The sequence below is a fragment of the Acomys russatus genome, chromosome 27 (assembly GCF_903995435.1).
Source record: "Acomys russatus chromosome 27, mAcoRus1.1, whole genome shotgun sequence".
Lineage (NCBI taxonomy): Eukaryota > Metazoa > Chordata > Mammalia > Rodentia > Muridae > Acomys > Acomys russatus.
Genome location: NC_067163.1, coordinates 56194443 through 56222379, shown reverse-complemented (window position 1 = coordinate 56222379; position 27937 = coordinate 56194443). Strand labels below are relative to the sequence as shown.

The 27937-nt window shown below is 51.0% G+C and overlaps 1 protein-coding gene across 3 annotated transcripts; it reads left to right on the top strand.

The window, feature by feature from the left end:
- Positions 1 to 7: 7 nt before the first annotated feature.
- Positions 8 to 26411, top strand: Mau2 (MAU2 sister chromatid cohesion factor). 3 transcript variants are annotated; one of them, XM_051169484.1, is made up of 19 exons: positions 8 to 301; positions 11090 to 11107; positions 11396 to 11461; positions 12643 to 12738; positions 13472 to 13566; positions 15748 to 15775; positions 16327 to 16482; positions 17351 to 17497; positions 17564 to 17654; positions 18359 to 18462; positions 18899 to 18976; positions 19274 to 19339; positions 20757 to 20840; positions 21801 to 21850; positions 22037 to 22114; positions 22223 to 22334; positions 24783 to 24873; positions 25409 to 25536; positions 25624 to 26411. In XM_051169484.1, the coding sequence occupies exons 1-19, from the start codon at positions 8 to 10 to the stop codon at positions 25696 to 25698; spliced, it is 1857 nt and encodes a 618-aa protein (XP_051025441.1). In that variant the 3' UTR covers positions 25699 to 26411. The 3 variants fall into 3 exon arrangements, with proteins under 3 accessions (XP_051025441.1, XP_051025442.1, XP_051025440.1); XM_051169485.1 differs by having other exon boundaries at positions 20757 to 20843; positions 25631 to 26411; XM_051169483.1 differs by having other exon boundaries at positions 20757 to 20843.
- Positions 26412 to 27937: the final 1526 nt, after the last annotated feature.

Here is a 27937-nt window from a genome sequence, read left to right as displayed (position 1 = left end):
GGCCAAGATGGCGGCACAGGCGGCGGCTGCGGCACAGGCGGCGGCAGCGGCGCAGGCGGCCGCGGCGCAGGCGGCGCAGGCCGAGGCGGCCGAGTCTTGGTACCTGGCTCTCCTGGGTTTCGCCGAGCACTTCCGCACGTCTAGTCCGCCCAAGATCCGCTTGTGCGTTCATTGCCTGCAGGCCGTGTTCCCCTTCAAGCCGCCTCAGCGGATCGAGGCCCGTACGCACCTGCAGCTGGGCTCGGTGCTTTACCACCACACGAAGAACAGCGAGCAGGCGCGCAGCCACTTGGAGAAGGCGGTGAGAGCGGGCGGGCCAGCCGGGCGGGCCTCCGGGGTGGCGGGTCTGGGGACGCGACCCTCCTCGCCTCCATGGGGCTCTGGGTTCCCGAAGGCCTCGCCCTCACCTGCGGTGACAGACGCGGCTCCGCCACGCCCTCTTCCCAGAGACCCGGGAGAGTTTTGTCCCTTAGCAACAAACAGGGTGTCCCGCATCGGGGGGCTGGGGGGGGGGGGAATCCCCGTGGTTCGGGTGGCTTGTGGGGCCATTACTCAGAGCGTCAGCCTGGACGCTGTGACTGGAGAGAAATCGAAAAGAGAGCCCAGGTCTCGGGAAAGGTGGGAGGTGCCATCCCTGGTCCCTGGACTTGAAATTGTGACACTCGTGGCTAGGGCTTTGACGCCCCCCTCCCCCCGTCCGTTGTGACAAGGATACCGGGGAAGGGGAGACCCTGAGCCTGTCGTTGAGCATTGATGTCCAGTGAGGACGTGAAGCGAAGGATGTACATCCTAGGGGCGGTTGCTTCACGGGGGAGTCTGAAGGGCGAGCTCACCGTGGGCGGCTCCTGCTCCCACCGTGGACTGGTCCATCTTTGAAGGAGTCCCCACTGCACCTCCAACTTGATTTGTGACATCTTGGTGCTTTACAACTGTAGTTCCGCCCCTCCTTAAACTCTGTGGCTCTAGACTTGTTTCTTATAGCAACTGTATCTCTTTCACACCTCCGCCTCCTTTTTTTTTCTTTTTCTTTTTCTTTTTTTTTTTTTTTTTTTTTTTTTTTTTTTTTTTTTTTTGCCATCTGCCTATCTCAGGGATGATTGAAGGAGCTCCTTGGGTCAACTCAGATTCTGGCTGTACTGACCTGTAGTCAGTCTAAGCAAATTGCCTTCAGGAGGGGATCAAAATCTTTGTTTCCCAGACTCTGCAGAGTTAGACCTTCTAGTCCTCACAGAACCAAATAGCTTATTTCCAGAGTGAGGCTGTACAGGTTTAGCAGGTGAAATGTTTTAACAAAGACCACACTGAGGTTTTGGTTTTTTGAACTGGCCTCAGTTCCCAGCAGCCGTCCTTCCTGGCTACCCAAGTACTGGGGTTACAGGCGTGGCTGTACAGGCCTGTGATGTGAGCACTGAAGGTGGAGGCAAGAGGATCATAAGTAACAAGGCTAGCCTAGGCTACACAGCAGGAATGTCTCAAAGAAGGAAAGTAGGTCTGGCCAGATGTCGCTGGGTAAAGGGTTTCGCAGCACAAGCCTGATAGCCTGAGTTCAAGTTGTCTTCTGACTTCTGCGTGTGCCTGTACACAAATACTAAAGTTGATTTAAAAAAAATTTTTTTTGGTTGGTTGGTTGTTCCCCTGCGCCCCCCCCCCCCCAGGGTTTCTCTGTATAGCCTTGGCTGTCCTGGACTCTCTCTCTGTAGACCAGGCTGGCCTCCCAAGTCCGGGGATTAGAAGTGTGTGCCGCTGCATCCCACTAAAATAATTTTTTTAATGAGAGAGAGAGAGAGCGTGTGCGCGTGCTCACTGGATATAGAAGTGGATGTCTTTAATCCTGCACTCAGGAAACAGGCAGGTGGACCTCTGAGTGCTGTGAAGCAGCCAGGACTACATAGAAGATCCTGTCTCAAAAAGAACCAATAGTAATAATACTAATAAAAACTAAGCACGCCTTTAATCCTAGCACTCTGGAGGCAAAGGCAGGCAGATCTCTGAGTTCAAAGCCAGTGTGGTCCACAGAACAAGTTCCAGGACAGCCAGGCTACATAGAGAAACCCTGTCTCAGAAAAATAAAAAGTAAAACCTGGGCTCATCAAATTTGTGTTTTGTTTTGTTTTGTTTTGTTTTTAAGATTTAGTTATTTTTAATTATGTGTGTGGATATATGCACATAAATGTTATGCCCACTGAGGTCAGAGGTCTTGAGTCCCCTGGAGCTGGAGTTAAGAGTTATGTATGAGCTGCCAAGGGAGGTGCGGGGAACAGAACTTGAGTCCTGTGCAGAGTAATATGTGCTCTTAACTACTGGGCCATCTTTCCAGCTCCCTCAGTTTAATGATCAACAGTTTCCGTACAGAACAGGATGGCATTATTGTGTTGGTGAAGTTTGTTTTTGTTTTGTTTTCTTTCATTCATCAAGGAGATACTTGTTTCCGTCCCACCGAGCGTCAAACCTGTTTTGGATTGTCTGGCTATAAGCTGACTAGAACAGTTCTCCTCATAATAGCTTCTTCTTGAGTGAAAACAGCAATCAATAAGTTTATTAGTATAAGAGCTATGGACACTGGACCAGGGGGAAGAGATAGAGCTGATATAGGGCTATTGGGGACACCAGGGATGAGGAGGTCTCTTATTTGTATGAGTGACACTTGATTGGTGCCCGCTAGTGAGCCTGCTGAAGGCTCCAGCCAGGAGTGCCTGGGGCTAGCAGTGCATTAGAGTCCAGGGCAGTGGTGAGTGAAGCTGACCCTGCCCAGTGCCAGGCTTCAGTGTAGGTGCAGGCTGCAGGCTGCCTGGGCCTGGCTGGCTCTGAAACTCTTTTCTTCCTTGTTCAGGGCAGCTAATCCCACCTCCTCCCTCTCTCCCTTGTTCCCTTGGGTGTCAGTGTGTCCTCATATTTCATCCTCTCAGCCTGTATGATCATGCCTGTAGCTGCCCTCTTTTAGCCCTTGACTTTGAGACCAGCAATTGAAACCTTTACCCCTGTGAACGCTTTCCCTTGGTGTGACGGAAACCTGACTCCTGTGAGGCCTCCCACAGATCCACATTGTGCCCTCCACAAGTCACCCCAGCTCAACACCTGGAAAGCCCTCTTAATCACAGCTGCTCCTCCATTCAAAATCTGTCTGAGTTTCATTGAAAGTGACGTGTATAGTCATCCCTTTTATCTCTGTCCTTGCAGTGTCCCTAGGACCCTATTTGTAAGCCACTGTCTGCTGCCAAGCTGTAGCACCAGCCCCTTCATTTGTTCAGTTTGCTCAGTTGCACTTTCTCCAAAGCACAGCTATGGGCTTTTACTCTCTGCTCGCTTGGAGCCACTCAGTAAAGAATCACAGCATGAGTCAGCACACAAACCTGCAGTCCCCGCTGCTCAGAGCCCTGAGATCCGGGTTCAGAGAGACAGGAATTCCAGGCTAGCCTGAGCCACACAAGATGCCCATCTCTTAAAAAGTTAAAAGCATAGGTAATCTATTGTATATACGTGTAATAATATAAAGGTATATGTATAAAAATAAAGTAACTTTTTAAAAAGCATGGATAAAATTGTCAAATAATAAACTAATTTTTAAAATAACAATGACAACAAAAACCTAAAAGCATAATTGAGTTCTTCTAGAAAGTGTTGGGGTGAGAGGTGTGCACCACCACACCTACTTGGTTCTTAGGCTTGAGATTATGCATCCTGTTCCCTCCTTCCCTTGCTAGCCTGTAGGTGCTGTAGGTGCTGCCCCCTGTTAGCCCTCTAATGTGAGTTCCCATTAGCAGGTGTCTCGGGTCCCAGTACCGTATTGCAGTGCTGCATTCAACAGGTTTGAAATAGGTGCCTGATGTGAAGTCACAGTCCCTGCATCACTCACAGCAACTCTTACCACAAGATAGGGAATTCAGAGCAACAGAGTGTTTGAGATAGCATGTTCCAGTGTTTTGTCAGGATTCGATCAGGTATCTGGGAAAGCTGGGGTGGGGCTGTTGGTCCTGACCTGGCTTCTCAGCAGCACTGGGGGCGTCTCAGGAAACCCTGTACATAGGAGAGGGCCAGAATCCCACCTCCCGTTCCGCCCCCTTCCCTTTCTCCTTGCCCCTGTGCACGAGCATGTGTGCCGTGGGATGCACAGCCTTAGGTGTCCTTCCAGCTTGTCTGAGACAGCTGGTCCTCGAGATTTCTTTCTTTCTTTCTTTCTTTCTTTTCTTTCTTTCTTTCTTTCTGTCTTTCTTTCTTTCTTTCTTTCTGTCTTTTGAGACAGGGGACTGGTAGTTACAGGTGTATGCTCTACTGTGCCCTGCTTTATGTAGGTTTGGGGGATTCAAACTCAGGTCCCCATGCTTGTGCAAGTGCCTTACCACTGAGCCCCCTCCTCAGCCCTTGATTGCTTTCTATCTGAACGTGTCAGTGTCTGGCTCTTCAACTGTGGACTGTGGCTAGAAGCTATAGAGAAGGAATGTTCCCTTTGCTCTATGAAGTCTCTCAGTGTTGTAAGACTCCTGTGTAAATTCAGCCGTGGAGGGTGTGTCTCTCTCCCTCAGGAAGGGCTTTGAGATCTCAGCCATTGGTCTGCAGTGAGTCCTGTAGGCCTTGCCCTGCTCAGCGTGTTTTGTGATCTTGCAGCTGTTGCAGTGGGGGTGGACACTACTAGAAGCTCTGCTTTTTATTTCATCTCGTTGGTGGTGTTTGGTCAGTTATTTGGTTTTCAGTTTGGGTGTGTATGTGTGTGTGTGTGTGTGTGTGTGTGTATAGAAATGTGAAGTCTTCCTCCTTAGAATCTTGGCGGATTATGGGATGTAGACATGTGGGAATTCTTACTGCTCTGAAATGCTCCAGCAAGTGATGGTGGTCTGAGCTCTCATCTTCACAAAAGCCTCGTTCCTGCCAGAGAGCCCACAGCTGCTGCTGCTGCAGGCTAAGGCCACACTTGTCACTCAGATCCACTGTTCCTGTGTGAGTTTAGTCTTGCTTTCCAAGCTGCTGCCTCATTTTCACACCCATCCTTCAGACAGGCCCATTTCAGGGGTCCGCTCTCCTGCTGTGGGACTGAAATACTGTGGGTAGTGTCAGTCGTTTTCTCCTTGGGTTTTGAGACTGGGATGAAAACTGAATCTGGAGCTCGCCAACCAGGTAGGCTGTCTGGCCAACAGGCCCAGATATCCTTGAAACATCCACTTCATATCCTGTCTCCTGTCTCTGAGCTAGAATTATAGCTACAACATGGCACCCTGCTTGTGTGAGCGCTGCCTGTCAGAACACAGGGAGTATGTTGCTGACTGAGCATCTCTCGGCCTCTTTTTATTTCATCTGTGGTGCTGGGGATTGAACCTAGGCTCTTGCTGTGTGCTTGAGCATGCATTCTACCGCATGTGCTGTACTCACAGCCCTGCCAGCCCCAAACCTTGTTCTTTTGATCCCATAATCCCTTTTGTTTCTGGGCCTGCAAGGTATGCTACCATTCTTTTTTTCTTTTTTCTTTTTTTTCAGTATAGGGTTTCTCTGTGTAGCCTTGGCTGTCCTGGACTCACTTTGTAGGCCAGGCGGTCCTCGAACTCACATCGAGTTCTGGGATTAAAGGTGTGTGCCACCACCGCCCAGCATACACTAATATTCTTAAGAGCTCGCAATTGGAAGTCAGAGAGAAGAAACACACTGTTACCATCTGCATCTACAGTCATTCTTTGGCCTGGCTGAGGACACCATACTGGTGGAGTGCTTTCTCTGTGTTTTCAAACAGGTCTGCGTTGAAGGTCGGGTTGGCCATGTTGGTTTTTCAAGCTCCTTGGTTTGAATGATCTTCCTAGGCCTTTAATGGGCTACAGGCGTGAGCTGACCTGCCTCAGCTGCTCTGTGGTGACGGCTCACCTGGCCTAGAAAGCGGTGTCAGCTCCGCTGTCCGGGCACTGGCTGTCTAGGCCTGATGCCTAAGGCTCGGGGCAGCAGCTCTTTCTCCCCGATTTCCACCTTGTCCTACTAGATTCTGTGCTGTATGGGCCTGGGAGAGAAACCTGTGTCCAGCCTGTGGCCACCATGCAAGCAGCTCCATGAGCCACAGCCTGAGCTTCTTCCTGTTTTCCTTCTGCTTTCTCTTCTCTCACACTCTCTCCGTCACCCCTGACTTCAGGGACTCAGGTCAGCATAGTCTTTCCTTGTGACTCGGTCGTGCTCACCTCCTTCACTTCATCCTGCCTTCAAAATACTGTTTTGTCCTTGGTGATTGTGTGCCAGCCCTGTGTTAAGCACCATCTTGCTAGATTCCCAGGAAACCCCTGAGATCTCCTGGCTTCCTTTCTTTACATTTGTTACTTATGTGCATGTGTGTATGCACAGAGCTTGTGTGCAGGGCAGAGGACAACTTGTGGGAGTCTGTTCTCACCTGCTCAGGCTTTGTGGCAGTCACCTCTACCCAATAAGCTGCTTTGCCCAACTCTCTCCTGACTTCCTGATGCCCAATCTCAGATGTTGGCTGGAAGCTGTTCCAGAGCCTTGGCTGCCCATAGCAGAAAGCCAGGGAGGCTCCCTCTGTTTCCATTCAGGGTTGTATGGAATTGATCAGTAGCTAACTCTACTCACGTTTACAGATTAGAAGACCTGTGTCTTTTTTCCTAACTATTTTGTTTTCCATGAATAAGATACCTATAAAGGGGCTGGAGAGATGGCTCAGAGGTTAAGAGCACTGGCTGCTCTTCCAGAGGTCCTGAGTTCAATTCCCAGGAACTACATGGTGGCTCACAACCATCTATAATGAGATCTGGTGCCCTCTTCTGGCCTGCAGGAGTACTTGCAGACAGAACACTGTACACAATAAATAAATCTTTAAAAAGAAGCAGCAGCCTAGAAAGCTGGGTATGCTAACTCATCCTATAATCCCTGCACTTTGGAGGCTGAGACATTAAAAAAAAAAATGCTGTTAGTTCAAGGCCATTGTGGCCTTGCCTCAAAAACCTAAATAGCTTGAGGCTGGGCAAATGCTCACTGGGTGAGAACTGTTGCTGTCAGAGAATGAGGGCCAGAGTGCAGATCCCGGTCTCCATGTGAAAGATTGGGCCTGGCCGTGTGCCTGCACAGGACCCAGGGAGCCCAGTGCTGCGGCTGCAGAGGAACACAAGGGCGGGCTGGCTGCTAGCCTGCCTCCTCAAGGGAGTAAGGGAGACAGAAACCAGACATTACCTCTGACCTCCACATTCCTCTGCATGGGCACACACACCTGCCCATACAAAGCAAAGGTTGTCCAGTTGGATAAGATAATACATATAATTGTTTAAAAAGCCAATGCTAGATATGGTGACACACACCTTTAATATCCTGGTTCTGAAATCAGTTCTAGGCTAGGCTAGCCATTGCTATATAGAAAGTCCTTATCTCCAAAAAAACAGACAACAAAAACCCAAGCAAACACCAGGAACGGCGGCACAGACCTTTAACCCCAGCATTTGGGAGGCAGAGGCAGGCAATCCTGCTATGAGTTCGAGGCTAGCCTGGTCTACAAAGCTAGTCCAGGATAACACTGAGAGACCCTGTCTCAAAAAACTTAAAAAAAAAAAAAAAAAAAAAGAGCAAAGCCCAAGCAAACATAAAATATTCTCTGCCTGAGCAAGATGAGACACCCGGCTCTGGAATTTTGTAGATCTTAGCCCTTCTGTCTTTAATAGTTCCTAGATACCACCCCTACTCCCCAAAACAACAACAAAACCCAAAAAAAATCCCCAAAGCAACCCCACAGGCTCTGGAGAAAGCTAGCATCCGTGTTGTGTTCCCTGTGGGTCTCACACCTAGAGCTCTTGTTCTGACTGCTTTTTCCATCGTGGGGATCTCAGACTGGGTTCCAGCCTCCCCCTGCTTAGTGCTGGGGCTACAAGTATGTGTGTGGGGTTTAAGTGGGTGCCAAGGGCCCACAGAACTGCTAGGCAAGCACGCTACCATCTGAGCTATATCCCCAGCCCAGAACATTTTGGTTTGGGGGCTTGTAGAGCAATACACAGCATGTGTGTTCAGGTCAGAGAACAACTTGCGGGGGTTGGCTGTCTCCACCATAAGGATTCCAATTACCAAAGTCTGGTCTTCAGGCTTAGCTGCTCGAAACTTCTCACACTCCTCATGCCCCTGACATTTAAATGTATCTGGACAAAGCTGAAAAAATGGCTCAGTGGCTAAGAGCACTGCTGCTCTTCCAGAGGACTCAGGTTCAACTCCCAGCACCCAATGGTGGCTTACAACCATCCGTAACTCCAGTTCTAGCAGTCTGAGTCCCTCTTCCAGCCTCTGCAGGGGGAAGCACCTGGTGCACAAACATACGTATAAACAACAGACAGACAGGTAAGAGAGTAGGTAAATGAGTAAATAGATGAATGAATGAATGTGACTGGACAGAGTATTGCCAACCTGTTATCCTGGCACTTGCCAAGTTGAGGCAGAAAAATTAGCTCAAGGTCATCCTCAGCTCCATAGTGACTTTGAGGTCAGCCTGGGTTGCTTGAGACCCTGTCTCAAGAAATTTAAGAAAAAATAGCATGGAGATGTAGTTCAGTGGGTAGAGTGCCTGCCTACCATTCACAAAGTCCTGGGTTTTATCATCTGTTTCCCCAACACACTGTAGGTGAAGGCAAGAGGAGCGAGAGTTCGAGGCCAGCCTGAGCGCTATAGAGGGACCCTCTCTCAGCGGGAAGAAGTAGCTCCAGGGCCATTGCAGCTAAAGATGTCTAGGCACAGTTCTGAGGCTGATCTTGCCAGAGAATGTATACGAATGGGTGCAGCTGTTGCTCACGGGAGCGATGTTTCCCAAGTACCTGTGGGTGTCACCATGAGGCAGCCTCTGGAGACCCAGCCTTCACAGAGGCTACACACGGGCCTTTCCTAACATCCTCCATCGTGTGTGCTGCCTTTGGTTGTATAAAGACATTTTGGCAATAACAAACTTCTAGGAGATTATTTCACCTAGTAATGTGGCCGACTTAGTTTGTAAATGCTTCAACCCTCTCTGTCTTTCATGCTGGTCCAAGAGGCAACCTAGGTGTTCTGGTCACAGTCCTCTCCTCTGCCTCTATGCCAGTCTCCGCTGTCTATGACAGCTTTCTGTTGTTTCATGGGTTTTTTAAAGAAAGGATCTTGTGAATCTAGGCTAATCTCCTTAAAGTCACACTGTAGCCGAGAATGACCTTGAACTTTGGATCTCCTGCGCACTAGGATTACAGGCATGCAGGACCATGTCCAGTTTGTAAAGTCCTGGGGATGAGACGTAGGATCTCATACATGCTAAGCAGACATGATGCCAACTGAGTCACATTCCCAGTCTTTTATGTACCTGAAGTTGGCCTTGAACCAACCTCTGCCTCCATCCCTCTCAAGTGCTGTTTAACAGGTAGATACCACCACACTTGACCTAAGCCAATCCTGAAACTGTGGTATAGGGCCAGCAATATGGCTAAGTGGATAAAGGTGCTTGCTGACAAACATGACAGCCTGAGTTCAGTACCCAGGACTAATGTGGTAGAAGGAAAGACCTAACTCCCACAAGCTGCCCTCTGACCTCCACCTTCACACCATGGTCTGTTGAATGTAGGAACACATATGTAAATAAACCATATAAATAAATAAGCTGTTTTTTAAAAATTTACCAATCTGGGCAGTAGCTTTGAGTCTTTCCCACTGGGTAGGGCTCCATGCCCAGGGGTGGACTCCCAGACAGCACTGCCAAATGAGCCATACACCGCTAGCCTTGCAGCCCAGCCTGTCCCGGGTCTTGGTTCCTTTCTTGCTAGCTCTTCTGTGTCTGGAGCAGCTCCTGGTTTCCTTTTCCTGCCTTCAGAGCCCAGCACCAAGCACCCCATCCTGTGTGGCCCCTTGACACAGTGAGGTGGGTGAGGGTTCTGGCCGCTCTCACACCTGTCAGGGCTCCTTCAGAAGTCAGCTCTTTGCTGACTGTTGGACCCTAGGTTGTCGGGTCGATGTTACCTGTGTGCTTAGGAAGTCCCTGAGGATCTAAATAACTGTATACTACAGGGCACACTAGCTAGGAGCCTCTTGGAACATTTAGCTTGAGATCCAGTGGTTCCCTAGTCAAAACCTGGCTCTCTGAACCCTTTTGTTTATTTGTTTGTTTAATTTATTTGGAGACAGGGTTTTGCTTTCTAGCTTAGGGTAGCTGTGTAGACTGGGCTGGCCTCAAACTCATAAAGATCCACCTGCCTCTGCCTCCCCAGTGCTGGGATTAAAGGTGTGCACCATCACACCCATTCAGGTTTTTAAATTATGTGTGTGCTTATGTGTATGCATATACCTGAATACAGATGCCTTTGGGGGTTAAAGGTATTGAGAAGCTAGAGTTATAAATGGTTATGAGCTGTCCAGCATGGTGGGTGCTGGGAAACAAACATGGGTTCTCAGCAAGAACAAGAAACACTTGTGATCACTGAACCATCTCCCCAGGGTTTTGTTTTGAAGCAGCATCTCATGAATCTCTTGGTACACATCATCAGGCTGGCCAGCTGCTGTCCACACTAGCGCTCCCCTTCTGAGGCCAGCTCTGCCCACTTCAGGCCTCTTTGACATGCTACTGCCTCAGGAGGGGCTTTTTCCCATACACCAGCCCTCTCCCCAGTTGGAACACATTCCTCAGGGAAAGCTTTGCTTAATGTCCAAGCCTTTCTGCCAGCCCATCATTACCCCTGCTGAAGTGTAGAGTATGGCCAGGATCACCATGGAGTTCCCTCCCTGGAGCAGATGACAGTGCTAGCTCCTTGTCTGGTATTAGGAGGAGAGGCCTCATCTTTGTTAGGCGTCCATCTAGTGCCCTACAGCGTCCATTCCCACGACCAGATTACAAGGAAAGCAAGTGCTGCCTCGTGTCAGGCCCCCACCCCACTGCCGTGGTAACGGGCATTCCTTGCAGCCGGGCACCATGCATCTATTACACAGTTAATCCTAGCTGGGTTTGGTGTCGCACGCCTTTAACCCCAGCACTCAGAAGGCAGAGGCAGGCAGATCTCTGTGAGTTTGAGGCCAGGCTGGTCTACAAAGTGAGTCCAAGACAGCTAAGGCTACACAGAGAAACCCTGTCTCAACACCTCCCCCCAAAAAATTAATTGATTAATCCTTTTTCTTTCTCTTTCAGTGGTTGATATCACAGCAAGTATCCTTTTCTTGTAAGCGTGTGTGTTGGAGGTGCCCATACCGGGGTGAAACCTAGCTCCTGGGGCATGCAAAGCAAATATTCTGCCATACCCATAGGCCCTGTACTGTGCCCTGGAAACCAGCCACCACTCTCTGGGGCAGCAGGGTCCTCATCCAGCCCCTCTCTGCTCCAACTTGCCCTCCTGTGCTTGCCCTGAAGTATGGGATGGGGGAGGACTGACTTGGAGCCATCACCCTTTTTAAAGAGATGCCTTTGCGTTGGACTTCCTTAACAGGACATCTCCAGATCCCACAGTTTGAAGATGTTAAATTTGAGGCAGCAAGCCTGTTGTCAGAGCTGTATTGTCAAGAGGTGAGGACATGCTGCTGGGTAGAAGTTCATGTGTACCATATCCTTGCCAGTTGTCCTCAGAGTCAGAAGAAGGCTTGAGATCCCATAGAACTGGACTGACAGATGCTTGTGGGCTGCCATGTGGGTGTTGGGAACTGAGCCCAGGCCTCTGTAAGAGCAGCACGTGTGGGGGGGGGGGCGGGTTCTGTTGGTTTTGCCATGGGAGGGGTTGGGTTGGGGTTGTTGTTTTGAGACAGGGTCCCAGTAGCCTTAGTTGGCCTAGACCTGGCTATGTAGACCAGGCTGGCTTCAAATGCACTATGAGGGTGAAGACCATATATCAGGGTTTTTTTAAAGGTGTATTTATGTATCATGTATACAGCGCTCTGCCTGCATGTGCACCTGCAGGCCAGAAGAGGGCACCAGCTCTCATTATAGATGGCTGTGAGCCACTATGTGGTTGCTGGGAATTGAACTCAGTACCTTTAGAAGAACAGGCAGTGCCCTTAACCTCTGAGCCATCTCTCTAGCCCCCATACATAATTTTAAAAGTGTTTTATGAGGTAGTCTCACCCTGTACCTACCCTTTGCTGCCCTAGAATTTGCTGTGTAATGTGGTCTGGCTTCAAATTCATACTTCTTGCCTCAGCTTCCTCACTGCTTAGATGCCAAGTGATGTTGCCTACTATACCTGTCTGAATAAGAAGCTTTAGTATTGTATAGTCTAAATTTTTTGTTTTGATTGTGATTGCATCTCTCTATGTAGACCCAGACTGGCCTCAAACTCATAGAGACCTGCCTGCTCTGCTTCCTGAGAACTGGGATCAAATGTGTGCGTCATCACACTTTGCTTTTATTGCTCTAAATTTTAAAAACTTTAAAAAAAATTTTTTTTTGGAGTAGTGACACCGTGTAGCTTGGGCTAGCCTTAAACTCACAGGCAACCCTGCCTCAGACTCCCAAGCATTGATCAGACAGGTGTGCCACCACACCCAGCAAGCAGTGAGCCATGTAAACTCTTGCCAAGCAGCAAGCACACTGTAATAGCATCCCTCATCTCACCCTGTGAAGTGACAACTAAGAAATTGTTTGGAGAACAAGAAGGGGCTTGGCCTTCTGGCACTGTAGCTGCTGCGCCAGGGCTCCAGCCTGATTGCCAGCTCGTCTTCTTCCTCCCTGAACGTGACACTGTTTCCTTTCAGAACTCTGTGGACGCAGCAAAGCCGCTGCTGCGGAAAGCCATCCAGATCTCACAGCAGACGCCATATTGGCACTGCCGCCTGCTCTTCCAGCTCGCTGTGAGTATAGGAGCAAGACCTTACACAGGCTCCCCTTGGGGGCCTCCTGGCTGTCACGGAGGGACAGGTTCCACTCTGTCAGTCGCCTCTTCTTTCCTGTCTGCACCTCTTTCTCGGGGGTGCCTGGATGACCCTTGGCTAATGTTGTCTGTCCTTGACCTGGCCATCTGTCAGGTCCCCTGTCTCCTGTGATACGGCCCTCTCACCCACATAGCCGTCGATACTGGGCTCTAGGGCATTTCCCCCAGGAGGTCCCTCCCTTAGGCTCCCATGCTTACGCTGTCTCCTTGCAGCCGCCCATGTGCAGCTGGCAGCTGAGGAAGTGGACTGGGCAGCTACATGACCTGCCCAGCTTTCAGAGCTGATAACACTCCTGTGTGCAAGGGAGCTAAGCTCTGTCCAAGGGTCTATATGTGCCCTTCCAGGGACCAAAATCAGCTGTGCTCTCTTTCAATTTTTCAGGTTTCTTGAGTTTAAAGCCTCCTTACACCTCTGCTCCTGAGGGACCTTTTTCTAGTAACCCACCTGGTATGTACTGGGTGTGCCTAAGAGCCCAGATCGCTGGTTCTGTGCACAAGTGAGCTAACGTAACAAAACTGGAGGCATGGCTTCCTCTGTACCCAGAGCATTCAGCACTGACAGCTGCCTTGGTGCTTGAGCTCCAAGTCAGCCCTGCAGTGATTGTGCTGATATAGGAGACTCGGCCACATTCGTTGCTTTTTCTTTTCTTCAGCAACTGCACACACTGGAGAAGGACCTGGTATCGGCCTGTGACCTCCTGGGCGTGGGGGCTGAGTATGCCCGAGTGGTGGGATCTGAATATACACGGTAGGCTCCGCCCACCCCTTGCTCTCTAACTTGCAAAGAGCTTGGCTGTCCTGCTGCTGAACCTAAGCATAGCACTTTAGTGTGTGACGGTGGCCTCTGGGGTAGTGAGCCATGCAGAGTCAATCCCAGAGAGTGACCCATCAGTTCATGACATGTGAATGGCTGGTTGGGAAGGCAGGGCCAGTGTCTAATTGGTAGGGTTGGTACTGGCATTTTCTCTCTCTGGTATTTTAAGATAGGTTGTCAGTACTGTAGCTAGGATGGCCCCTGCTCCTTGCTTTAATCCTCCTCTCTCAGCTTCCCAAGTTCTGGGATGACAGGTTTGCACTTCCACACACAATCTCTTGAAATAGAAAGCACTTGATCCCAGTAGGCAGAGGCAGGTGGATCTCTGTAAGTTCAAGGCCAGCCTGGTCTACAAAGTGAGTCTAGGACAGCCAAGGCTACACAGAGAAACCCTGTCTCGAAAAAACAAAACAAACAAACAAACAAAAAGAAAACATTTGAAGCCGGGCGTGGTGGCGCACGCCTTTAATCCCAGCACTTGGGAGGCAGAGGCAGGCGGATCGCTGTGAGTTCGAGGCTAGCCTGGTCTACAAAGTGAGTCCAGGACAGCCAAGGCTACACAGAGAGACCCTATCTCAAAAAACCAAAAAAAAAAAAAAAGAAAGAAAGAAAACATTTGATAGGCCAAGTGTGATGGCACACGCCTTTAATCCCAGAATTTGGGAGGCAGAGGCAGGTGGATTACTGTGAGTTCAAGGCCAGCCTGGTCTACAGAGTGAGTCCAGGACAATCAAGGCTACACAGAGAGGCCTTGTCTCGACAACCCCCCCCAAAAAAGAAAGTGTTTGATGGACTTTGTCCAGCCACAGCTTTATTGCACAGGTACCTCCTGGACAACTACATGTGATTCTGTGTCCACTCACCTGGGTGCTGTGCTGGTTGAGAACAGAGTGGGCTGGCATTGGTATGAGAGGCCACGCTGTCATGTTGCTGTACTTTCTGTCCTCAGTTTCACCATGTACATAGGTCTACGTGAAAAGTTCAAGGAACGGGGCCTGAGAGAGGCCAAAGAAACCTAGTGCAGGAGGAGAGGGGAGGGCGTTGACACGCCTCAACCTTGTAAATTCATGCCCTAGGTCCTGAGAGGGACCTGAGGTTGGGCACAGCTCAGTTCACAGGTAGGGTAGTTCTTGCTTCATGCATCCTCTGTGCTAGGCCCACATCTGCTATGCTGGAGCATCAAGGTAACTTGGGGTACCATATTCTACCTTGCCCAGCCTTGGCCCTTTGCCCTTTGTGATGCCCACAAGTGTGTCTGCATCATGAAATACAGTAGCTACTGAAACCATAGTGTGGTGGCCATACCTGGTAGACGATGGAGGATCCCAAGTTCAAGGTTGAGAGCACGAGGGGTAGATCAGTGGTTAAGAGCACTCTCTCTCCCAGACATCCGAACTCAGAATTGTCTCTCAGTACATATACATCAGTAGAGTCATAGCTCCCTGTAACTCCACTTCCTCTACGTCTGATGCCCCCGTGGCCTCCTTGGGTGGTACCTGGATGCAAGTGGTGCACTCGTGCATGTAGGTACACACATATAGACAGAAAAGTTTTATATAGGTAGGTAGGTGGGTGGATGAATGGGGGTAAGGGGGAGATAAGGTCTGTCCATTATGTAGCTCTGGCTGTCCTGAAATTCCATTTGTAGACCAAGCTGGGCTTGAACTCTGAACCTGTCTCTGCCTCTCAAGTGCTGGGATCAAAGGTGCATCACCATGCCTGGCTAATACATATTCTTTAAGTTCAAAGTTAAGTTGGGAGTATAGTGCAGTGGCAGAGTGCTGTCTAGCATATGAAAGACCTTAGGTCTACAAAGCAAGTCCAGGACAGCCAAGGCTACACAGAGAAACCCTGTCTTGAAAAACCAAAAAAAAAGACCTTAGGTTCAATTCCAGCATGACCCCTTGAAAAATGTTCATGGTCATCCTTAGCTGCATAGGAAGTTTGAGGCCAACCTAGGTTACATGAGAACCAGCCTCACCCCCCCACCAATGTAAATATAGATCAGAACAAGATGCAGCACTCTAAAGTGTCCTATAAATAAAGCACATCTCCCTGAGGGGCAGCCTTATTTTCCTGGTGCCTTACAAACCAGATGTCTTGTTTCTTTTCCAGGGCACTCTTTCTGCTCAGCAAGGGGATGGTAAGTCAAGGCTGGGTGCAGCCGTGTTGCAGGCACGAGTCGCCTGTAGGGGCTTCTCTTCACAGTGCATTCTCAAGAGCAAGGTTCTGCCCTGGCAGGCTTCATTTGGGGCTTTGAGGTTTCAGGTGGTAGGTGTGCTATTGAGGAAGCCTGCTATGGAGCCACCTGTACCCCAGTTTCTTTGTTGAATCCAGCTTTGATTGATTGTTTGAGATGAGGTCTCTCGGTGTCGTGCTGGCTGTCCTGGAACCCTCTGTGTAGACTAGGCTGGCCTCAAACTCGCAGAGACCTGCCTGCCTCTGCCTCCCAAGCGCTGGGATTAAATGCAAGTGCTGCCAGCCAGGCAGATCTCTGCAGGTTTGAGGACAGCCTGGTCTACGGGACAGCCAGGGCTGTTCCACAGAGAAACCCTGTCTCAAAAAAAAAAAAAAAAAAAAAGGCAAGCACTGCCACACCTGACCTCATTGCACCCAGCTTGCTTTACCTTTTGGGGGGTGTCCTCGGCTGCTAGACCAGTGACAATGATTGCCCCTTCCCCCAATCCCTTCCAGCTGCTGTTGATGGAGCGCAAACTGCAGGAGGTGCACCCACTGCTCACATTGTGTGGGCAGATTGTGGAGAACTGGCAGGGCAACCCCATCCAGAAGGAGTCACTGCGTGTCTTCTTCCTGGTGCTGCAGGTGACCCACTACCTGGATGCTGGGCAGGTATGTGGTCTCAGGGTGGGGGAGGGGATCGCCCATGATATACGGTCTCATTGTTGCATGTTTGGTAAATGCACAAACATGCGTGCAGGTGTCCTGCTCCTGCACAGTTGTGGTTCCATCACACTGTATGGCATAGCCCCCAAGGGTAGAGGATGCTCAGAGCACAGGTTTTATCCTAGGCCTTGTCCTCATTTGAGTAAGAATGTGTGGCCTCACATCCATTCAGTGCGCATATGGTTGGAGGCTTGTAAGGGAAGCTCATGGAAGCCATGAAAACAAAGCAGGGAGACATTCAGCAGATTCCCCTTCCCCACCTCACAGCCTTGTGAGGGTCAGTAGGGCCCCTGGTGTGGTTGCACGGCTGTGTGAAGACTTGACAACTGTGGTTATGTGATGGCCTCAGCCTGTGATGAGTGGGAGCTGCCTTGCCTGCCTTGGCCTTTTGCTGCTTTTATGGCCCCACTGGGTGCATGCCCCTGTGAGGTACTAGGCCAGGGTTGTGGGGAACCAGGAAGTGCTCAGTGAAACTGTTGTTAGTAAGGGCCTTCCTTGTGTCCCCATTGGGCCCAGCTCCTCGTACAGCATGTAGGAACATAGCCTCTGTCACTTGTCCCTGACTGCAGAACCACAGTATCCTCAGAGGCTCAGGGTGGCAGACAGGAGGATTGGCAGAAGCCGCAGTGCCAACAGGGTTTCTATTTGTGGGGGATAACTACTAGGCCTCCCTGCCTCCTTGAAGCCTGGCTGCTGGGAGGCCAAGACCTGGGGAGGTGGGCTCCCTCCTGCAGAGGATAGGGAGGCCCCATGCAGGAGCTGGGCAAGGTTACCAGGCCTCCTGGGGTGTGGTGCTGAGGCATGGATGCCACAGGTGAAGAGCGTCAAGCCGTGCCTGAAGCAGCTACAGCAGTGTATCCAGACCATCTCCACACTCCACGACGATGAGATCCTGCCCAGCAACCCTGCCGACCTCTTCCATTGGCTGCCCAAGGAGCACATGTGCGTGCTCGTCTACCTGGTGAGTCCTGCCACCCTGGGCCTGGGCTGGGGGAGGGCCCTGTGACCACCACCGCTCTCCTCGCAGGTCACAGTCATGCATTCAATGCAGGCTGGCTACCTAGAGAAGGCACAGAAGTACACAGACAAGGCACTCATGCAGTTGGAGAAGCTTAAGAGTAAGTGACGCCTGGGTGGGGACCCCAAGTGACTCCAGCAGCCCTAAGTTGTCCTTGACATTAGGACATGGCTACACCAGGGTCTCACCTGGGCTACATACACCTAGCCCTCACCTACCTGCTGTGAACCCTCCAGAGCCTCTGGGTTCTAGGCACACATCTGACTATTTCATGTGTCCTGGGGGTGCATGTGGCCTTAACATTGCACTAAATCTCTTTGGCCCTGTGCCCTCCTCAGCCACTTCGGAAGGGAAAAATATGCTGGGGGGCACCAGAGCCAGTGCCTCTCAGCTGCGTTCAACAAGAACTTTTCCCCCACCCAAGGAGATTGGTGCAGGGCCAGGAACTGGCTTGGGTCCTGTCCCACTCAGGCGTGCACAGTTGAAGACTTCCTGGAGAACCCACCCAGCAGGTGCTTGACCTCTTAGCAGGGGTGACAGGCAGCTGTGCCAGCATCTGTAGAGATGACCTGTGTGTGGCACAGTGCTCAGCCACAGTGTGGCTTTGATGCTTAGAATTCAAGCCAGGACCTGAGCAGTGCTTTCTGAGTCCCTGTTGTAGCTGAGCACCACCTCGTGGGGACTTCTCAGCCTTGGGTCACTTCACAATGGCCTTGGCTTGACCTCCTGTCCTTACCTAGATGGAGAGAGGTGGCAGTCCTGTGGGACTGTGCCTACATGCTCACCCCTACCTTCCGTCCCCAGTGCTGGACTGCAGCCCCATCCTGTCATCCTTCCAAGTGATCCTGCTGGAGCACATCATCATGTGCCGCCTCGTCACAGGCCACAAGGCCACTGCGCTACAGGAGGTAGCAAGCACAGAGAGTGGGATGCTGGGACTGGTCTGGGTAGCGGCACAGGTGTCCAGAGGGGAGGGTACAGCGACCTCACTGTCAGTTACCTAGCATGAGCTGTACTATTGAGTGTAAAGCCAATAGTCTGGTTTCCTAAAACGTGCATGCTCAGGGAACATTGGGGTGTGACTGGGAGCCATGTCACCAGAATGCTCACCTTCCTGAGAACACTGGAGAGGCATTTTATAGCCTGTAGCCAGAGTACTCAGTTGGAGCTGGAACAAAGGTCAGCACGGGCAAAAGGGAAGGAGATCAGGGTCACCCTCCCTGTGGCAGCTCCTCCTGCCGGGACTTTGACCCTAGTTTGGCAACTGGATGGGAGCATGCCTTTCAGCCTTGGGGCTGCATTCCAGTGCCAGGTCCCAGAACAGGTAGTTATCTCTGTTCTCAGATCTCTCAGGTCTGCCAGCTGTGCCAGCAATCCCCTCGGCTCTTCTCCAACCATGCCGCCCAGCTGCACACACTGCTGGTGAGTATGCTCTGGGTGTTGGGCCCCACTCTTGCCAGGATCCAGAACAAACCTAGCAAAGAAGGTGATCCACCCCAAAAGAATCTGGATATCCCAGTCAATACCTTCTGACACTACCTAGGCAGTGTCCAGACATGAGCTCTGTTCTATTCGGGCGGGGGTCGGGTGGGGTGGAGCCCTTTACAGTAGTGTGAACACTCATCCAGAGGCTCAGGCACACCTCGTGCTTGTCTGGGGCTGCTGACTGGAGCCCCAGCAGCCTTGGGAGCTGCTCTACATGTAGCCTTGTCATTGCAGGGCCTGTACTGTGTCTCCGTGAACTGCATGGACAATGCTGAAGCCCAGTTCACCACAGCCCTGCGGGTAAGGCCCGGCTGGGTTGGCTGCCTCACAGAGGATAGAGACTGGTGTGGCTCTTGCTGCTGAGGCTCTGGGTTTGAGCCCACATCCACTGCAGTCACCCTGAAAGTGACCTGTTAAGGTGGGAGGTGGCTGGGGTGAAGGGTTCCTGGCCTCCCTGGTCAGATAATGAGGGAAAGACAGATGTATCAGGGCTACAGGAACACTGGGTGGCCACTTTGACACTCTCAGGCTTGTTCAGTCTGTGGTACTCCTGGAAAAATGATGGGTTCTGGGGTTTGGTAGAGTCGCATTGTGTGGATGAACAGTGACTGGGACATGTCCTTATCCTACTGAGTCCTGTGATAGGTGCTCAGGGACAGAGGACAGGTTTTACCTCAGGGAGGCAGTTCCCCATCAAGGCATCCACACCCTCAGCCTGCTGACTCCTACAGGCTCCTGCTAGTCCCTAAGAGGCTGATCCATTTCTCCCAGAGCGGCCCAGATGCCTCTAGGGACAGCTCATCCCCAGCTCTGCCCACCTGGACCAGTACCAGGGAAGGATGTTCCTACCTTAGCCTTACAGGAAAGAGAGACTACTGACCAATTCCCCCAGGGAGCCCCCAGTACAGATTTTGTAGAGTAGTGTTCAGTTCTATGAGCAAGGGGCCTGGGGCATCCCTCTGACTAAGGTTAGGGTCCCATCCTTGATGGTCTACATGTCTGTGGCAGCACTCCTGCCATTCCTCTGGCTCCACCCCTGTCTCCCTGGACCCCCAGGCCCCCCTGCTACAGTGCCAGGAACCCATTGCTTTTTGTTTTTGTTTGTTTGGTTTGGTTTGGTTTTTTGTTTTGTTTTGTGTGTGTGTGTGTTTTGAGACAGGCTTTTTCTGTGTAGTCTTGGGTGTTCTGGACTTGCTTTGTAGACCAGGCTGGCCAAGGCCGGGCGTGGTGGCGCACGCCTTTAATCCCAGCACTCACAAGGCAGAGGCAGGTGGATCGCTGTGAGTTCAAGGCCAGCCTGGTCTACAAAGCGAGTCCAGGGTAGCCAAGGCTACATAGAGAAACCCTGTCTCGAAAAACCAGAAAGAAAAAAAAAAAAGATTGGATATCCCAGTTAACTGCCCAGACGGGCCTTAAATTCTGATCTGGCCTGGCCAAGCATGGTGGTATACACCTTTAAGCCCAGCACTCAGGATGTAGAGGCTGGGGATCTTCGTAAGTTTGAAGCTAGCCTGATCTACATTCAGAATTCAGAGAAAAATCCTGTCTTAGGAAAAAAACAAGAACTTTTTTTTCTGATCTTGCCTCAGCCTCTTTCCCAAGTGCTGGGATGACCAGCTTCTCCAAGCTTCCCTTGAGTAGCTCTGGTGTAGTCAAGCCCCAGCAGGGTGTGGTGATGGCCAGCCTAACCTCCTAAATGCGCTGTCTTCCTTTCCAGCTCACCAACCACCAGGAGCTGTGGGCCTTCATCGTGACCAACCTTGCGAGTGTGTATATACGGGAAGGAAATAGACACCAAGAGGTAGTAGGTGACATGCTTCATGTTCGGTATCCTTTCTCCATCTCTTGTGTAGGGGCAGTGGGGTGTCCTAGTCACCATGGACCTTAGAGAGCACAGATGTTTAGCTTCCTCTGAGGGTACAACATTCGATGGGTCAGGACTGGGACTGGGACAGTGCTTCTGCAGCCATATGGCCTCTGTCCCATCCTAAGCCACTCAAGCTTTTTTGACCCCACATTGTCTGTTTTTTGCTTTGTTTTGTTTTTTGTTTTGTTTTTTAAATATCATTGAGTGGTGGTGGTGCTCGCCTTTAATCTTAGCACTCAGGAGGCAGAGGCAAGTGGATCTCTGGGTTCACATCATGAGTTGCACTATGGTGAGGGCTACACAGAGAAGAAACCCTATCACAAAAAAAACAAGACAAAATCTGTGGTGCTGTCATCCAACCTGGGGCCTCTTGTTTGCCTCCAAGCATTCTCCTAAGAGCCACACCATAGCCCCAAATCAAGAGGAAGAAAATTTTATATGGGTGGGTGGCCATCCTCATAGGGCTGTGCTGAGTCAGGTGGTCTTAGCTGGATTTGCCAGCCAGAGCCACACACCCTAGGCTGCCCTACCCTGGGGGCCCAGAGCAGCCCAGGTTCTCTGCATCTCTACAGCTTTCATTCCAATCCTGGCCGTCGTCATCTCTTGTCTGTAAGAACCATCACTAACTTTCCAGATCTGGGCTGGAAGAAGCAGAGAGCCCAACCTCTGCCACCCTGGCTGTCAGGAAACCAGTGTGGGACTCTTGGGTCCCAGTGCTCCACTCTGCCCTGTCTCCTACATGGTTTCCTCAGATGGACACCCCATCTTGAGGCAGTTCAGAGCACGCATGCGGCATGTTGTGAGTGGAGGAAGCTCTGTCCCCTGCAGCATGTTCAGGGCCTGGCCTCCTCTAGTTGGGGCTCAGTAGGTCCTGACTGACTTTTTCTCCACCAGCTGTACAGTTTGCTTGAGAGGATAAACCCAGACCACAGCTTCCCGGTCAGGTGAGCTGCCTGTGCCCAACACAGACATCCCACGCCCTCATTGCTCTTGGGGTGGCATATGCTCCTGTGGGCCCCACACTTTCAGACATACTCAGCACTGTTTGCACTCCACCCTTCAGACAGTTGGCAGGAGCCTCCCTTTGGGAAGCATCTCCCCTGCCAAACTGTGACTCTGTTTTCCCGCAGCTCACACTGCCTCCGAGCAGCAGCCTTCTATGTGCGAGGGCTCTTCTCCTTCTTCCAGGGCCGCTACAATGAAGCCAAGTAAGTTTGAGCCAGGGTCATGGATGATGGCCTCCCCTCCCTCAGTCCACCTCTGCTTCTCTGTGACTGATAAGCCTGAATGGTGCCAGCATCTGTCCCCCTGTGCAGGCGATTTCTTCGAGAAACTCTAAAGATGTCAAATGCAGAGGACCTGAACCGCCTCACAGCCTGCTCCCTTGTGCTGCTGGGTCACATCTTCTATGTTTTGGGAAATCATAGGGTGAGTACCTGCCTGGCCAGTGCACTCCTGAGCATGGCACTTCCTGTGTGGAAGACCTGGGGGCCCTGGAGTCAGGGTAGCCCAGACAGCAGGTTCCCTTCCAGGATGTGTATGTCATGCTCACAAGCCTCAGACCTGAGAGACACAGCTGCTTCCTGCCATGCTCCCATGGGCTTCTCAGCATAGCATCCTTCTGGAAGTCATGACTCCCTGAGAGTGCCTCAGGACCTTAGGAGGAGCAACAGTGTCAAAACTGCCTGTGTCCGTGGCACCATCAACCACATGACTTCACAAGACTTAACTTTTTACTTCAAATTGTAAAATAAGTGGGGTGGTAGTGGCGCACACCTTTAATCCCAGCACTCAGGAGGCAGAGGCAGGTGGATCGCTGTGAGTTTGAGGCCAGCCTGGTCTACAAAGTGAGTCCAGGACAGTCAAGGCTACACAGAGAAACTCTGTCTCAAAATAAATAAATAATTAATTAATTAAAAAATTAATTGTAAAATGTAGTGGGTAGCCAATAAGAGGAGTTCTAGCCTTGGTGTTTGCAGTGCTGTGGCCTGGTGAGTGGCAGTTGCCAGGGCATCGGGCAGGGCTGTGATACCCTGTGGGACTCTAGTGATGTGGAGCACTTGGAATAGGAGATGTGGGCCAGAAACATACTTGTCTAGCAGTGTTTCTCACTCCAACGCTTACTGTAAAATACCTCCTCTGGCTGAGCGAGGTGGCACATACCTGTAATCACAGCACTTGGGAGGCAGATGCAGGCAGATCTCTGAGTTCAAGGCCAGCTGGTCTACAAAGTGAGTTCAAGACAGCCAGGACCACACAGAAAGACCCTGTTTCGAAAAAACCCCCAAGGGGGCTGGAGAGACAGCTCAATGGTAAGAGCACTGGCTGCTCTTCCAAAGGTTCTGAGTTCAATTCCCAGCAACCACATGGTGGCTCATGACCATCTATAATGTGATCTGTGCACTGTTTACATAATAAATAAAAAAATTTTTTAAAGAAAGAAAGAAGAAAAAAAAAGCCAAAACAAAAACCAGAAAAATTCCTCTGCCTGTGTGAGCCTGACTCCAGGAGACAACTGGGCCTCTGAGGTCAGGGTAAAGTGAGCCTAGGTGTGGGGCAAGGAGATGTCAATGGGCCAGACTCTCATGGATGAGACAGTCACCCATGGCCAGAGCCACATGGCCCGCAGAGGGCTGACTCAGGGGAGGGTCAGACCCAACCTAGGCATCTGTAGAACCAGCCGATACTTCCAGCCCCTCCTCGGGTCTGGAGTGGAACAGCTCTTCCTGTCCAGTGTGTTCTGAGATCTGAGAGGGACTCGACTCAGTGTGGCTGTGGCTGTTTGAAGTGGACATCTAACTGTAGTCCAGCTGAGCTGCGTTTGTTTAGGTATCTTCCCACTAAGCTGTGCTGAGTACTGGAATCTGGTTTGAAGCTTTTAAGTTTTTAATTATTTATTCCTTTATATTTGAGGCGGGGGTTGTTTTAAGACAAGATTTCTTCTCTGTGTAGCCCTAGCTGTCCTAGAACTCACTCTGTAGACCAGGCTGGCCTCAAACACAGAGATCCACCTGCCTCTGCCTCCCAAATGCTGGAATCAAAGGTGTGCACCACCATCGCCTGGCTTTATTTATTCATTTTTAGATTTACGTATTTTGTGTGTGTGAGTGTTTTGCCTGCTTGTGTGCTTAGTGTACAAGGGTCAAAAGATGCCCTGTATTGGAGTTAGACCATTGTGAGCTGCCCTATGGGTGCTAATCTGAGCTGGAGCCCTCTGCAAGGGCTGCCAGCGCTCTCAACCTCTGTGCCATCTCTCCGGCCCCTGGTGTGAGGTTTCGGCTTCCCTCTGGAGGGAACTGTCATAGGAAGTACCTAAACCCCGGCTTACAGTCTGAGGAGGGAGAACAGTGCAGTGGAACACGATTTGGACTTCAGAGCCACCTCTCTGCTGTGGCTCTGTGTGGGCTCAGGAACAGGGAGCTGTGCCCCAGAACTCTGTTAGCCTCATTGTGAGGACCCTGGGCTTCCAGGTCAGCAGCTTGGCACACATAGAGTCTATTTAGAGGCAGTCACAGGTCCAGAGACCCCCACACCCCACAGCTACAAAAGCCAGCGCAAAGGAGCAAATCTTACCCTCAGTCCAGCGGCCTGTGGACGCCTGCAGGAATGCACAGTTGTGGGTCTAGAGGTGTCTCTCTTTCCTCTGGCAGGTGAGCAGCTCCTGTGGCCCACTCACTGCCTCATGTGCAGAGGAAGGCAAGGGTGCTCGCTTGGCGTGGTCTCGCGGTAGACCTTGTGCTTCAGAAGACCATCTTAGGTAGATGGCTTTGTCAGTAGAGTAGGAGTACAGAAAGTGGGCAGTTTCATGTTCATAAAGCAGAGAGTCAAAGACACTTCTCCCCAGCCTACTGTTCATTCTTAGTTTTTGATTGGCAGGAGAGTAACAACATGGTGGTGCCTGCCATGCAGCTGGCCAGCAAGATCCCAGACATGTCTGTGCAGCTGTGGTCATCTGCACTCCTGAGAGGTGAGAGTGAACAGGCATGCTGTGGGGCCCAGACATCATATGAGCAGGGGTGCATCTCCAGGGTTTTTTTGTTTTTTGTTATTTCTCGAAACAGGGTTTCTCTGTGTAATATCCCTGACTGTCCTGGAACTCTCTTTGTAGACCAGGCTGATTCGAAGTCACAGATCCACCTGCCTCTGCCTTCCAAGTGCTGGGGTTAAAGGTGTGCACCACCACGCCTGGCACAGGATTTTTATTTTTGTTTATTGGAAACAGGATCTCCATATGCAACCCTGGCTGGTCTGGAATTCTAAGTGGATGAGGCTGGCCTTGAACTCAGACTTAAATTTCTTTGCCAAACCACCATGCCTAACTTTCCAGGGGATTTTACAGAACTATGGCAGGTGGGGCCCTGGCTCCTGCTTAATGGGCCTTGTGCATGATTTCTTGGACCTCAAGATGGGTTTGGATCCCTTAGGGCACTCCTGTCTCCCCTGGGTGGCCAAACCCATACCACCTAGGAAATGAACTAAACAGTGACTCTTCCCATCCTCAGACCTGAACAAGGCATGCGGGAACGCCATGGATGCCCACGAGGCTGCACAAATGCACCAGAACTTCTCACAGCAGCTGCTGCAGGACCACATTGAGGCCTGCAGCCTCCCAGAGCACAACCTCATCACGGTATACTGAGTGGGGAAGCAGACGTGGGGTGAGGGACTCTGGCTCCTCAGGTGTGCAGGGGCTCACACATATGTGTTCTCTCCATAGTGGACAGATGGCCCACCCCCTGTGCAGTTCCAAGCTCAGAATGGACCCAACACCAGCCTGGCCAGCCTTCTGTGAGGCCCCTATGGCCTGTGTCCCCAACTTGGACCCAACACTGGAGCTCTCTGGGAACAAAACCACCAGGATGCCCACCAGCCCCTCACCATTGGCCAGAGCCCTCATCTGCCTCTGAGGGTGACAGCCAATCCTACCTGTTGCAGTACTTAGTGCCATCTGCTGGAGGGAACTGATTGATGGTCTAATCTATGTCTGGGTGTCACCTGTGAAGAATGGGGTGACAGTGTGTACAGGGGCATCATCTGACTGTTCAACCAAACCCAAGTGCAACTGCACAAAGCAGCCTCCGGCCCAGGGCAAGCTGAGGGGAGAGCGATGGCCCTTACCTTCCTCAACCTGCTGTTCTTCCAGTGTCCCTGCACTCAGGGACTTCTGAGGACCTGGAAGTCAGCCTCTCGGCCTGAGTGTTCCTGGAAGGTGACCTCTGTGCAGGGGAGGAGCTTGGAAGGAGATGTGCACTTGCAGTTGATGTGACTAAGGCCCTGGGTCCCTCCACCGTGCCCTCAAGAAGCTCCTTGATCATATTCAGCCTGGCCTCTTGGCCCTGCCTGGGCACTAGGACCTGAATGAAGGGGCATCCTTCCTGGCAGCTATGTGACCTTCCCATGGAGGACAGTGATGGGTCCAGCTCAGCTCCTCTTGGCTTGAGAGCTGCCCTGAGGGTGACAAAGATGGCAGGGGACAGTGGTTCCTGCCAGCTTGTGGTATCTAGGCAGGTGCTCTCTTTAGGGGTGAAGGTGGTGCTTGGGAGCTATCACCAGGCACTGTGAAGGCCACTTCTCAGGGCTTTGGAATCCATGACTGAAGGGACAAGGCTCCAAGGCTTTCGTGGACATCCTCACTGAGCCATGTGGCAGCCACTGCCCACGGCCAGGTGCTCCCAACTATTCTGTCTTCCTCAGCCCTTTGGGTCCCAGGGACCTACCCTTAATATCTGCATCACAGCCCTGCCTATTTATTTAAGCTTTTTTTCTATTCTTCTTTTTTTTTTTTTTTTTTTTTTTTTTTTTTTTTGCTTCTAGGGCATTTTGTACATAGAGCAATTCAAACAAGAACCTCTGGACTTGACATCTCTCTTGATGTTAGAGTGCTTCAGTATCCACATCTCAGGCAGGCGTGGGAGCACCAAGGATGGGGTTAGGACAGATGCCATGGTCAGTGTTGAGGGGTCCACTCAAGGGGAACCTCCATGACCCCAACACAGTCACCACAATGTCTGATAGGTAAAGCTTGAGAGAAAAACTCCAAAGGGTTTTATGCACACAAGGGTATTACAGCCCAAGAGGTACCAAGAGCCAGCCACGAGCCAGGCTGGGGTGTACCCCTATATGTTGTTGTCACTTGTTGAGGCATAGGTGACACTTTTGAATGAAGGAAAGCGTATTGTGAATGTGTTGGTAAGGTTTTTAAAAATAGGGTGATGTTGCTTTTTGAGACAGAGACGTGGTTTGTCTTATAGTCCTGGCTGTCCTACACTCACTCTGTAGACCAGGCTGGCCTGGAATTCACAGAGATCTGCCTGTCTCTGCCTCCCAAGTGCTGGGGTTAAAGTTGTGCACTACCATGCCCAGCTAGCAGCCTGTACTTTTAATCAATTTATCTGTAAGCTGAAAGTTGTGATAAGTCTGTGTTGCTGGTCTCTTCCTGTAGGGCCAGTACTCCTCCAGCCTTTGTGTTTCCTACCCAGCAGCCCCTCTACTGTGGACTGCAGCCCAGAGGCAGAGAGATAGCCCCTTTCTGAACTCAGCCTGGTGGGAAGCTGGTCCACAACCCCTTTTTCTGTTTGGTTTTAGCTGTGTGATTGGTTTCTTTGTTTTTGCTGCTGCTGCTGGTTTTTTTTTTTTTTTTTTTTTTCCCCTTAACGCTCCACAGACTTGCCTATAGGTCTATCCCCATCCCATCCCACCCCCTTCGAGACAGGGTTTCTCTGTGTAGCTTTGCCTTTCCTGGACTCACTTTGTAGACCAGGCTAGCCCAGAACTCAGAGATCTGCCTGTCTCTGCCTCTAAAGTGATAGGATTACAGGTGCCCGCCGCCACCCCCAGTTGTACAGGCCAATTTTATAGAGCTGTTTTCTTTTTATTTATGAGTGCTTTATCTGCATGAACACCTGCAGGCCAGAAGAAGGCACCAGGTCTCATTATAGGTGGTTGTCAGCCACTATGTGGTTGCTGGGAAGTGAACTCAGGTCCTCTGGAAGAGCAGCCAGTGTTCCTAACCGCTGAGCCATCTCTCCAGC